Source organism: Colobus angolensis, unplaced genomic scaffold, assembly GCF_000951035.1.
Source record: "Colobus angolensis palliatus isolate OR3802 unplaced genomic scaffold, Cang.pa_1.0 Scaffold153, whole genome shotgun sequence".
In the NCBI taxonomy this organism is placed as follows: domain Eukaryota; kingdom Metazoa; phylum Chordata; class Mammalia; order Primates; family Cercopithecidae; genus Colobus; species Colobus angolensis.
In genome coordinates, this window is record NW_012114633.1 from 2,094,443 (window position 1) to 2,107,435 (window position 12,993).

At 41.1% G+C, this 12,993-nt stretch overlaps 1 protein-coding gene across 4 annotated transcripts in view; it reads right to left on the minus strand.

Moving 5' to 3' along the window:
• Positions 1-12,993, minus strand: part of MYO1B (myosin IB) — a 184,379-nt gene that overhangs the window by 147,375 nt on the left and 24,011 nt on the right. For all 4 annotated transcript variants that reach the window (XM_011936421.1, XM_011936423.1, XM_011936424.1 and 1 more), the window contains exon 2: positions 5,036-5,179. In XM_011936421.1, coding sequence (XP_011791811.1) covers positions 5,036-5,170 — 135 coding nt within the window. In that variant the 5' untranslated portion in view covers positions 5,171-5,179. The remainder of the gene's footprint in view (positions 1-5,035; positions 5,180-12,993) is intronic.

Genomic DNA, 12,993 nt, shown 5'->3' on the forward strand with positions numbered 1-12,993 from the left:
GGCCCCTGTATCTAATGATTCCCCAACCTTGCAATTCAGATAGAAAACAAACTAAATTTACAGGTCAGTACCAAATATACTTCTCGTCAGAGAACAGACACCTTGGTTCTCTGGTTTCCAAATTTGTACTGGGCCTTGTTCTTGCCTAAATTGTAGCTTTCCTGTTCCTGAATAGAACCACAGTCCTGACCAGTCACCCTAAAAACAGAACATGTCTGGCCGGATCTCAGCTCTGCCATCTCCTACATCACAATAAAAGTCCACATGAAATCCTGTTACTATCCATCTGGCCTGGGGGCAGGGGAGGGGAGGCCGGAAGAAGGTCTGACAAAGGACAGAGAGCAAACAGAAAAGCAGTGCTCAGGAATGTCACAACCAGCATTTCCCAGCCATTGACCCCATAGAGCCTGCCAGACCAAATGGCATGTCCTACTGCTGGGCCCAGCCTGAACCATACTCCGCCAAGATGGAGGAATAAAAAGCAAATAGAGTCTCTGACCCTGTGTGTTGCACCATCACTTCAGCATTTCCCCCATCTCATCTCACCTGATGCTCCTCCATCTCCAACTGAATAGCCCAAAGCCCTAACTGCGAACACCACGTCACTATCTGCCACTGTCCCAGATTTAGAGACTCAACCAGGCCACAAATGGCTATGAACCAATCCAGTGCTATTTAAGCAAGTGTGTCAACCCACCTCAAAGTGAAGAACAGATATTTCTGGAGCGTGCAACTTACTCAAAGAAGGGTTACAAGGGGTATATTAGTTCAAAACAACCCATCTGCACTAGAGAACAGAATAAAGCTTTGAATTACATTTGAAAGTAAAGATTTCAGCAAAATTTCCCTAAAGCAGACAGACTTCAACCATGCTCCAGAGTCCCTGGGGGAAGCTGTTTACTCTTCTCTGCCATCAGAAGTTCACCAGTAGAAAAGTCTGAGAAGCAAGCCATTGGGCGCCTTGAAACCTAGAACTCAAGTGACTAATGCTTCCCATAGACACATCCTTTAACATGACAGCAACATCAAAAAAGCCACTTCATTACAGAACTCCCTACCAAACCGGTAAGGAGTTCACAGTGAGTGGGCTCCTCGGCATCCACTGCCCCTTTTCTCTTCTTACTGTGTGTATAGATACATTTGGATGGGAACCCACTCCCTCACATACAGCCTATCTACTTTGGAAAAACCTGGTTCAACCCCAATCTTAAACATCATTTTCTTTCTTTTTTTTTTTTTTATTATACTTTAAGTTCTAGGGTACATGTGCATAGCGTGCAGGTTTGTTACATATGTATACTTGTGCCATGTTGGTGGGCTGCACCCATCAACTCGTCAGCACCCATCAATTCATCATTTATATCAGGTATAACTCCCAATGCAATCCCTCCCCCCTCCCCCCTCCCCATGATAGGCCCCGGTGTGTGATGTTCCCCTTCCCGAGTCCAAGTGATCTCATTGTTCAGTTCTCACCTATGAGTGAGAACATGAGGTGTTTGGTTTTCTGCTCTTGTGATAGTTTGCTAAGAGTCGCTCAGGTCATGCCATCGCCAGGCCACAGTCAATGGTTTGAGGAGGGAGTGTGACTCCGGCAGCCTAACCAGGGTGAATCTCAGGACTCTGACTTGGAATGCCAGAAGAGAAGCACTGCCTCTTCTAGCCAGCACAGTGCGGGAATGCAAAGCCTGGAACGCGGCAGCTGGCTGCTACTATGAAGCCCCAGAACGAAGAAACAGCCAAGGAAGGCAAAGCAGACAGTAAGTCACAAAGTCCTTAGTGATACCAATGAGCCACTAAATCAAACCAATTCTGAAAGCAAAATGACTTCTGGACTTTCAGGTGAATAGATGTGGGTGTGATGGCTACTTGCAAAAAGCACATTCTAACACAACCTGACATTTCCCACTAACTCCAGAATGCCTCGTTCTACCCAGAGCTTCAGGTTTATTACGACAGGATGACAATAGAGTCTGCTTCCAGGGTCAGCTGCTGCAGATCCAGAGGATCACTAGGGGTTGTGAATGTTCTAGAGAGTCGATAACTCATACCCAGGGGCAAAGCAATCCCTCAAGAGAGCTCTAGGAAGGTACAGACTATTTTTCATTTCTAGATATGCTGGGGGAGGGAGGGGAAGTGGAGATGGATGGCAGGATGTTAGAACTGAACCCCCCGATTTAGAGCTGGTTCACATAGGAGATTGCTGAGGCTATGGGTATACCCAGAGTTCAAAAGTCTGGGGAAAGGGTCTTTCTGTTCACTGGCCCCCTTATTAGACATAGCTCTGAACATACAACACTGTTCAATATGCTCACATGATGGATTACCCCTAGACAGTCACCCACTTTTATAATATAAAATGAAGCTATAAGACCATAAAAGATTTTTTTTTAACTGCATCTTCATTTTCTTGGAAAGAACTGAAAAACAGAGTGAAGTACAAGACAGTAAAATGTTGCATATCATATTAATTTAGCCTTGGGCACCAAGCTAGACAATTTTGCAGCAACCTATGAACAAAAGCAAAGCAGGAGTATTATCAGAATAAGAGCCAGAAAGAGATTTCCCCAGGGAAGGATACATGGCATGGCATGTGGGGCTGGATAGGGTGGTAATCAAATTTATCATGCAGCTTTTTTTTTAATTACAAAAGCAATATATGCTTGACTTAAGTCCTAGCATATATTTAGACAGACGTCTAAAAGAGTAACCTTCCCTGTCCCCATGCCCTATCCCAACCCACCGCACTATGGTACCCAAAGGTAACACGCCTGTCTCTCTGTACATACAAATACAAACAAACATATGTATATATTCATAAACTCCCACACACATCTTTTACAAAAGGATCATACTATACACATTACAAAGGCACACATCTCATAGAAACAGTAGCCCTGAATCATCATAAAAAATATTAACTGACATGAATATCTAGAAGCTGAAATCAATTTTCTGCTTTTGTTTTATAACCAGAAAGGGTGTTTAGAAAATAAAATTACATAGAGCTGAAATCCAGACATTTCGTCTGCTAAAGAGTCATGAATGTTAACACTTGGCATTCTATTAAAAAGGTGATTGTTTTATTTTTAGTGGCCACAACAAATCAGGTATTTGAATGCATGTAATGTTCTACTCTTGACTTAAAAGTGAATTGTGCTTCTCAGAGCCAAAAAGAAAAATGATCGGTAACACTAGTTAGAATATAATTGATTCTGCCTATCTCCATCTCAAAGACCAATGTTTAAAGTCTGTCTTTTATTTGATACCAGACCACACTTTCAATTAAAGCTGCAGAACTCCCAGCTTTCCCACCTGAAAGCAGAATTGCTACACTTGGAGGGAAGGTGACACCAGGCGGCACTGCCAAGCCAAACAATGCCACCCCCTGCTCTGCAGCAGCGTTTTATACCTTCTCCATTTGGATCAGCACTTTAAATAATCGCATCTCTGAACTGTAAACACACTTCAGTTTAGTATCCAGTTATCAAATTAAGACTCCAAAAGCAGTATTCACATGCCTCATATTACCATCAACCTTCCCCTACCTCCACCAATACAAATTGAGAAGAACGAAAAGGTCAATTCCTAGATGATGACTACTCTCTCATAAATAAATTACTCAAAATCATCCTTGAAACATGGTTGGTGCTGTGGTCTCAATGTTTCTATCTCCTAAAGTTTATATATTGAAAGCTAGTCACCAATGTCACGGTTCTAGGAGGTGGGGCTTTGAGAGGTGACTAGGTCATAAGGAAGAGCTCTCGTGAATGGGTTTAGTGCCCTCATGAAGGAGTATTCCTCTTCCGACATGTGAGGACACAGTGTGAAAGCACTATCTATGAACCGGAAAGCAGACCCTCACCAGACATTGAATGTGCCAGCCCCTTCATCGTGGACTTCCTAGACTCTAGAACTGTTGAGAAACACATTTCTGTTGTTTATAAGCCACCTAGCTTATGGTATTTTGGTATCGCAGCTCCAACAGATGAAGAGAGTTGGCTATCTAGAAAAGAGAGCTATCTATGACATAAGATAATATAGCTGATAATTTGCATATAATTTTACAAAACATATTAGTTCCACAAAAGTTATAACTGATCCTACTTGTATCACTGTATTCTCTCTTTTATTTATTTATACTTCCTCCCTCTCTAGAATGATAGACAGAAAAATATTAAGCATGCCCAATAATCCAGTTCTTCTCCATGCACAGATGCACATTTTAAAAAGGACGAAAGGAACTCAGGAAGTGAGGCAGAGTCCACTAAAATTCCTCCCATCCAATACATTCTGTTTCCTTCTCAGCTGCAGGTACAGGGTATCAATGCCTCATTTCTTTGGTTAATTAACAGCACACCTTTACTTCTACAGATGCTTTATGCAAACTCCAGAAAAGCTGCAAATAAATGTATTTTTTATTCATGTTTTAAAAACCTGACCCTGTGAAATCCTTTATAAAGACTTTTTACAACAGGAAATTTTCTCCTATTACTGCATATACATATTTATGCTTCTGTTTTTGTATATGGCAATAGACTTTTGTATAGCAGGACATGACTATAGCCAAATCTTCAGGGACCAAGCACATATTATTATCTGATAATCTGCTCCTGTCCCTACTAACTACAGATGTGGAGAAAGTTTATGTCTTTTTTGACAGTTTACTGCCTTGCATTTCAATGAGTAGCTTCTCCCTGATTAGACTTTGTTAATCTTATGAAGGTATTTAAGAAGATGTCTATGGATTTCAAAATTCCTTGTAAATTCCTCAGAGGGCAGTATTCTACTTGCTTTAGAATGCCCCCAACATCCACTACAATACCTGCACACAGTTGATCATAGAAAGCAGATTGACTTGTCTAATCCACATTACTCATGTGCCAAATCAGAAAAAACTCAACTCTTTATGAGGGTATAAGCAAATATTGCTGGACTCAAACAGAGAGAAAAAAGAAAGAGTCTGAGGAAGAAAAGACAGCTCTCTGGCACAAAATACAAAGTCTCAACACTACAGATGACCTTCATGTGTACTTACGTATATTTCACTGTGGTCAAAGCGCTTCTTGAGGTTGTTGATGAAGGTCTCCTCATTGAGAGGTTCTAAAAGAACCATATCCCCAACTCCAATCATATTGTCCAGAAGTGATGTTTTCACCTCCATTTTGGCCATGGTCTCCAGCTGTAGGAGAGAGGGAAAGGGGTCAATTTAAATGAGCAAAATAATTTCAAATAGGTTCTTGGTACTACTGCAGAAATCCAACACTGGTAGTTCCAAATGACTCTCACCAGCCTTAAAAAATGTCATAACCTCTCCTACCTATGAACTACTTCAGGAGCCTCTGACTTGGCTGCAGCTGCCCCATTTGCCAACCTGCTGCCACAAATGAACCTCCTTCCCAGTCCATCCTCCCTAGTAAAGTCCACCTACAGAAAAAGCCACTAGAAAGCCATGGTCTTCTCCCCAGCAGAGAGTCGCAAAACTCCAGGGAGGAAAACCAACCCAACTCCACTTTCCCTCAGCCCTTGTGTACCAATGTCAGACTATATGAACCTGCTTCCTCGAAGATGATAAAAAATGATGCTGCTAACATTTGTTGTCTATTTGCCACATATCAGACACTATACCAAGAACTTTACGTTAATTTAACCCTCACAATAACTCTATGAGGTAGGTAGTGTTATTCCCACTTTAACATAAGAAAATTGAAGCTCAGAGATTATGAAACTTGCTATGGTTACTTAAAAATGTTTTGCATTTGATGTGAAAGAACTCAATCACCACGTCTAACATGGCATCTATGAGAGGAAATTTCATTCCAGAGATTCAATACTGACATATAAAGAAAAGAACACAACCCACTTGTAAATCACAGGCTGCCAGTATAACATAACCTGCTAAAAGTGGCCTCCACATTCTTAATTCTCGTTCCAACAGACATGCTACTATAACAGCAGGATCAAATTAACATGCAGGAAACAGACAAGAAATACTACAGTTTCCCTTTGGCTCAATGTGAATATCTACCAAGCAGAAACAGAGGCACGCTACAGTGGCAGCATTCTACCCTGCTACTAATGTGCATGGTGCCACCCAACAGCAGAATGCTAATCCCCATGGCTTCCAATCTGATCACTATCAAGAGCACTAAAAATCTTTCAAATTTCTGAGCATAGGAGTGTGTGGGGTATGTGTGTGTGCACACATGTGTCTGTATTACTTTTCCTAATATTACCAGAACTAAATGGTAAAATAGTAAAACTAAATTCATCTGGGCCTAAGTGTTTCCAATGTAGACATCAGTTTTATATAACTTCACTGTGCTGATACTCAATCACACTTTAGAATACTAATAAATGCTTACATATATGCCTGCCCCTGATAATGAGTGGAAAGGACATTTGATTCTTCCTATTAAGGAGTCACTCCAGCACGCTATGTCTTATAAAGGTTGGTGTCCTTACTGAAATCTCAGCAACTTAAACAAATGTCATCCAATTCTAGTCTAGAGCATCCAGTAGGTCTTGTAGAGGCAACAGAAGCTACATTTAGTTGGTCTGGTTTAAAGAGAATTGCGGGGGGGGGGGGCAAAAAAAAGGAGAACTGGGAAGGGCTAGTAATTAAGAAATTCATTATTATTAATTATTAGCAATTTATGTGAACCCACAAACATATCCTTTTTTACTGATCCTATTAAAACAAGTTTTTAGCTACGAAAAGCTAAAAAAAAAAAGAGACTAAGATGAATTTATGAGAGGTTCTCCCATAAATAACAAAATAAGGAAGTATTTAACATTAAAAACAATAGAGTAACTTTTTTGTTACTGTATGTTTTTTATAATTTTATGCCAAATACACCTGGAACGAAAAATCCCAGATAGGCCAGGTGCTGTGGCTCAACGCCTGTAATCCCAGCATTTTGGGAGGCTGTGGCAGGTGGATCATGAGGTCAGGAGTTCAAGACCAGCCTGGCCAAGATGGTGAAACCCCATCTCTACTAAAAATGCAAAAATTAGCCGGGCATAATGACAGTGCCTGTAATCCCAGCTACTAGGGAGGCTGAGGCAGAGAACTGCTTGAACCCGGAAGGCGGAGCCTGTAGTGAGCCGAGATTGCTCCACTGCAATCCAGCCTGGGCGACAGAGTGAGACTCTGTCTCAAAAAAAAAAAAAAAAGAAGAAGAAGAAGAAAGAAAGAGGAAGAGGAAGAGGAAGGAAGGAAGGAAAGAAGGAAGGAAGGAGAAGGGGAAGGGGAGGCGGAGGCGAAAGTGGAAGGAGAAGGGGAAGGGAAGAAAGAAAAGAAAGGAAAGAAAGTTAAGAAAGAAAGGAAAGAAAGAAAGGAAGAAAGAAAGAAAAGTCCCAGATATCACTAAAACCAACAACATCGGCCCAAAGAATTGCTCTGTGTATTTTGAAGTTGGCTGGGCTCTGTTTCAAAACAAAACTGGCGGGAGTGGGAGGCACGTGCCATGCTATGGAAATGCAGCAGGAGCCACAGAGACGGTGGAGCCAGAGCCAGAGTCCACAGGAGGACTTACACAGGGAGAGGACCATTTGTCACAATAAATTTGTCCACAATAAATTAACATTTGAATCAAAGCTCAAGTTCTCAGGCTCATGTAACGCCAAAAGCACTCTAGCTGCCATGCATTACATATAATTTGGCAGATGAGGGAAGAAGGCTTAGGGATTAAGGGGGAAGTCAACCTGAGAAGGGTTTCAAAAATAACTACCTCAAACCAGCAATTTAAATTAAGCAAAGAGGAACTCTGCCCTGAGGTAGATTCCTGTATATAGTCTATTTATAGGAACAGCTGCAGAAAGACAACACAGTTTCCCTGCAGGTAACAATAATTAAGCAGCCAATCTTTCTCTGTAATTACCCGCTTCACCATCTTTCCAATGGATATTTATATCTTTACACCTCATCCCAACTTTCTAATCCAAAGAGGAATAAAGGGTAAAATAAATGCTGAGTTATGGGTAACTGGTAAACAGTGAAGACCTCTCAAAATTGTATTTTGCAAACCAAAATACAATAAAGCAAGCCACACTGAAAAGGTGACACCAAGAGTCATTGAGTCATGCAAACAGTTTTGCTTTGTTTTGCTTATCTTTTTAGCATTTAGGGACGTTGGGAGAAGATCCAGTGACAGCCTACCTCACTCTCAAGGTAAAAATAGGACACTAAGGAAACGGTGTGGGGTCCTTCCATATCTTCCTACAGTGGTTTCTGGTATTGTGACCACCATCTCTAGCCGTGGTTTGGCTCACTTTGACATCTCAATGAAATTAGTTGGTATATTTGTTCCACCAAAAGGATCCATTTGTTTTTTTTCTCTGAAGGAGCTATGTGCTTACCATGGGCACAAGTTTTAGAATCACTTGCTAACTCACATTTCCATAAACCATCAGAAGAATTCACATGGGACTCTAGGGAGAATTAAATGAGAATGTATGTAGAGCACTGGGTATACTTTTTGTTGGACACATACTGTTATAGATCTACCTCCTCCCTTCCAAGAGCCCCCACAGGAATCCATGCTATTCTGGGGAAACCAATTCTACCCAAGTACCAAAAATGAGCATGTGATCTAAGCTAAGTCAATCAACATATTCTCATCTTCTAGCCACTGTAACTGATTCAAGGCTGGACATGTGAATGAGCTTGAGACTGTGGCTTGGAATACTAGGACAAAGGTTCTCTGTCTCTGGATGCCGTGACTTGCAAACGTGACACTTGGAACTACGGCAGCCATCTCTACTTTTATGAGGAGGGTCGGTAGGAAGAGGAACACGACACATGGAGGAGGACAGGGCAAGAAAGTTAGCTAGAATTGGTCAGGCGCGGTGGCTCACGCCTGTAATCCCAACACTTTGGGAGGCCGAGGCAGGTGGATCATTTGAGGTCAGGAGTTTGAGATCAGCCTGGCCAACATGGTGAAACCCTGTCTCTACTAAAAATACAAAAATTAGCCGGGCGGTAGTGGCGCACCCCTGTAATCCCAGCTACTCAGGAGGAGGCTGAGGCGGGAGAGTTGCTTGAACCCGGGAAGTGGAAGTTGCAGTGAGCTGAGATCGCACCACTGCACTCTAGCCTGGGCAACAGAGTGAGACCCTGTATCAAAAGAAAAAAAGAGAAAAAGAAAATTACCTAGAATTATTAGTGCTGGAGCCTTGATGACATCCCAAACTTCTGGATCAAACTGCACTTGAAGCTTGCCCCCATCTCTCAAGTTTTTAGTGATGTAAGCCAATTAGTTCTTTTTATTGTCTAAGCTGTTTGAGTTGGATTTTCTATTATTTGCAACAAAAAGCATTTTACCTAGTAAGAGACTGGGTACTAGGAAGTGAAGGGTTCTAAATAACACACCAAAAAGCAAAAACTGGCTGATCTAAGGCACAGGCTGGAGGGCATGAGGACCTGCTGTCTTGGACTGACAAGATAATCATCTTTGCTATTTAACAGTGAAAGAGTGGACTAAACCACGGTCCACTGTATCTTGAGACTTGGACCTTTGTGCCTGTGGCATTGGAGAATTTGAGAAAAATTCAAGATGCCAGAGTATGGGTTGTCTATTTCTTAAGGATTTATAAGAAAAAGACAAGCTTGCTGTGAAACTGGACTGTCTGAAAGCCCAGAGAGGAAAACATATGGCACTGCTTAGAGGGCTCGCTCTGCCGGGAGGTGGGAGACATAGAGATGTAACCTATCCCAAGCACCACCTCTGCCTCTGTGGCCTGAGAAAGAAATAAGCACTCCTGCCATGCAGATGTAGCCCAGGAGCAGTGTCACCTCACTCTACTGCTTCTTAATGCTTCTTACTAGCCCCAGGTGGATTCTACTACTAAGAACTATGGCAAACTGCAAAGCACCAAGGCCAGGAAACAAATTATCAGACCACGTTCTAGTTTCAAAACTTTGGGACTTGGCAGTATATTCCGTTTGGGTTACTAGCCCAGAAAAGCAGTCTCTCTATCTAAGGGTACCAATTTAGGCCAGCCACAAGCCCACCAACTGGTGCCAGGCAACTCCACAGGCTGTGCCAGTTCTTTTCAGTTGTTTGTTCATCCAAGAGCAAAATATATTATTGCAATTGTTCCTTCCCCTATCTACTGTCATCTCAAGAACTTCCAAAATTACTACCTATATTTCAACATACACTAATTCATTTACTGGTATCTTTTGTAAAGTTAAAATGCCATTTAAAATACTGACAGCAGCATTTCAAAAGTTCCTCAAAATCCAAGAGAATGCAGCATAAGCATCCTATAGCATCTGAAAATGGCCATCTGTGACCTACCACGTAAACTTAATGAGTCTACCCAATCACTAACCTTAAATTGCAAGCCACTTACCATATGTCAACATCATCTGCACTTGGGAATGTCAAGACCAACATAGCCCCCCAAACACACAAAGATGCCTATGCTAAACAGCACATCCATGTGAACTACATGGTAATTCCACTATTCAATATAAAAATGATACTACAAAGGAATTATTCCAAATTAATAATTAAATAATAACTAAGAGGAGATGGAGGATAAGCTAAAATAAAATGCATCTTGTTTCATGGTCCTCCATTGAATTTGAAGTTCTCAGAGTACCACAGATAAGAACAATGTATATGTTGAAACACTTTTATTGTATAATTTGAAAGAATACTCACAAATCAGAGCTGTGGTTGCAATGATTAATAAGAATATTAAATCACTAACATGGTTTTAAATTTGAAGGAACTTCTTTTTTTTTTTTTAGATTTAAATAGAAAGAGGATCTTGCTATGTTGCCCAGGCTGGTCTTGAACTCCAGGTTTCAAATGATCCTTCTGCCTTGAACTCCCAAAGTGCTGGGATTGCAGGCATGAGCCACTGCACCCAGCCTAAAGGAACTTTTACAACAAAGCCAAAAGAGCCATTTACAGGAAAACTTAGTGAAAGCAGTTATCTATTGCTTTGGTATATGTAAATGAGGACATTTAAAACACATATATTATAACATCATTAGCAGTATAACATCATTAGCAATATACACCAGAGGCAGCACCTACAGGGATTCTTCTTCGCATAGTAACAAGTGTGTCTTATCTGACTCCAGTTCCACTCATTAACCTCCCTGTATAGTGGTCATGTATGCATGACAGCACCTTTTCTAGAAAATCAGCTCTTTGGTGTCAAGAATCACGCCTTATTCATCTTTATTTCCCGAAAGCACAGTGCACAGCCTCTTGCACATGGTAGCCATTCAGTGATATACAAAGGGAAAACAAGTATGCAAATTTCCGATTGACAACTGAGTCATACAGCAATGCACATCCTCACAGCTGCCATCCTTTGGTTTGGTCACAGCAGACCAGAAGGCAAAACAATGACAGTGACTTCAAGCCACTTTGATCCATTCCTCCAAAAACATATTATCAACAAAGGGCAGGAAACAGAATTGAGCCACTTCGCTCCCAACAAGATCCTAATGCTTTTAAGAATAACATGAGAAACATATTTAGGTAAGAAAACAGAGCCAATGTGGCAAGATTTCATGAACACAATAACTCTCAGCAAATTCTGATGGCAAAACAAAGGCAAAAGAGGGGCCAAGTCTGTAGGATGTGGTTCAGTACCTAATATAATGAGCTAAGGGAGTGAGAAAAACTGGAATTTCCTTCCTAGATCTTTTAAAATAGCACCAAATCTCATCTCTCTGAGACAGGTTAGATTAAATTTCCATTCAATTCAGTTCAACCAGCTTTTACAGTATTGAGGCCTGTTGTGTTGCTGGCATGGTGTGAAGTGTTAAGAACACAGTGAACATCGTGGTACCTCCCCCTCCCTGCATCACCCTCTAGGAACTCACAGTCCAATAGAAAAGACAAGAAATAGGCCACTTATGAAATTTTCAAGAAACTTTTTAATAATTAAAAGTAATACATGTTCACTATACAAAAATAAAACTAGAAAATATAGATAAGCAAAAAGACTATAAATCATATTCAACATCCTTATGCTTTGATCAAAATCCTTTTGAATTTATTAGAATCCTTTTGAAAACTGATTTTTACAACGAATGAACTGGCCACCTTTCCTTGTTTTGTAAATTTTGATATGTTGTCTCAAGGTAGGAATATGACATCTTTCCGCAGGAGCTGAAATTGTAGCGCTGCATCAATCATGCCGCCACCACTTTTAAATTCAGCCAAATTGCATGGCCATCTGCTCCTTTATTCTTACCTTCTCCTTTACCCCAAACTAGCAACCCATATTATTGACAGCCTGCCTACCAATCATCTCAACCACTTGGCTGTGTCTAACATCTCAACACACTTCCAAAATTTGTATCAATCATCCCACAACAAAATATAAAAAACAAACAAGAAAAATCTTATTCCCTCTAAATTCCACAAAATAACAACTGACCCATGCAGGTTCTCATCCTTGGCTTCTCCCTGTCTCTTACTTCCTCCCCCATATCCAATCTGTCTAACTGATTGCATCACTTTGATTACTCTCACTTCCATATCCCTTCCCCTCAAGAGCCTTCTAAGGGGTCTCTCTGCCTTGTCTTGCCACCACAGCCCTGCCAGTCCTTTCCTTTCTCCCATCTCATACCACCCAAGTTACTTTTTCAAATCACAATCTGATTAGGCACACCCTGCTTCAAACCCTTCAATAACTCTCTAGTGCCTTTCCGCCAGCATTATGATTCTTTAGCAGAGCCTCCAACAAATTAAACATAGAGTCCCTATGTGACCGAGAAATTCCACCTCTGGGTACATACCTAAAAGAAGTGAAAGACGGAACTCAGACAGATATTGGTACACCCATGTTCACAGCAGCATCATTCACAACAGCCAAAGGGTGTAAGTAACCCAAGTGTCCATCAATGGATGAACGGATAAGCAAAATATGATACATACACAAAATGGAACATTACTCAGCCTTAAAAAGGAAGGAAATCCTGATACATGCTACAATATCAATGAACCTCAAGGGCACCAT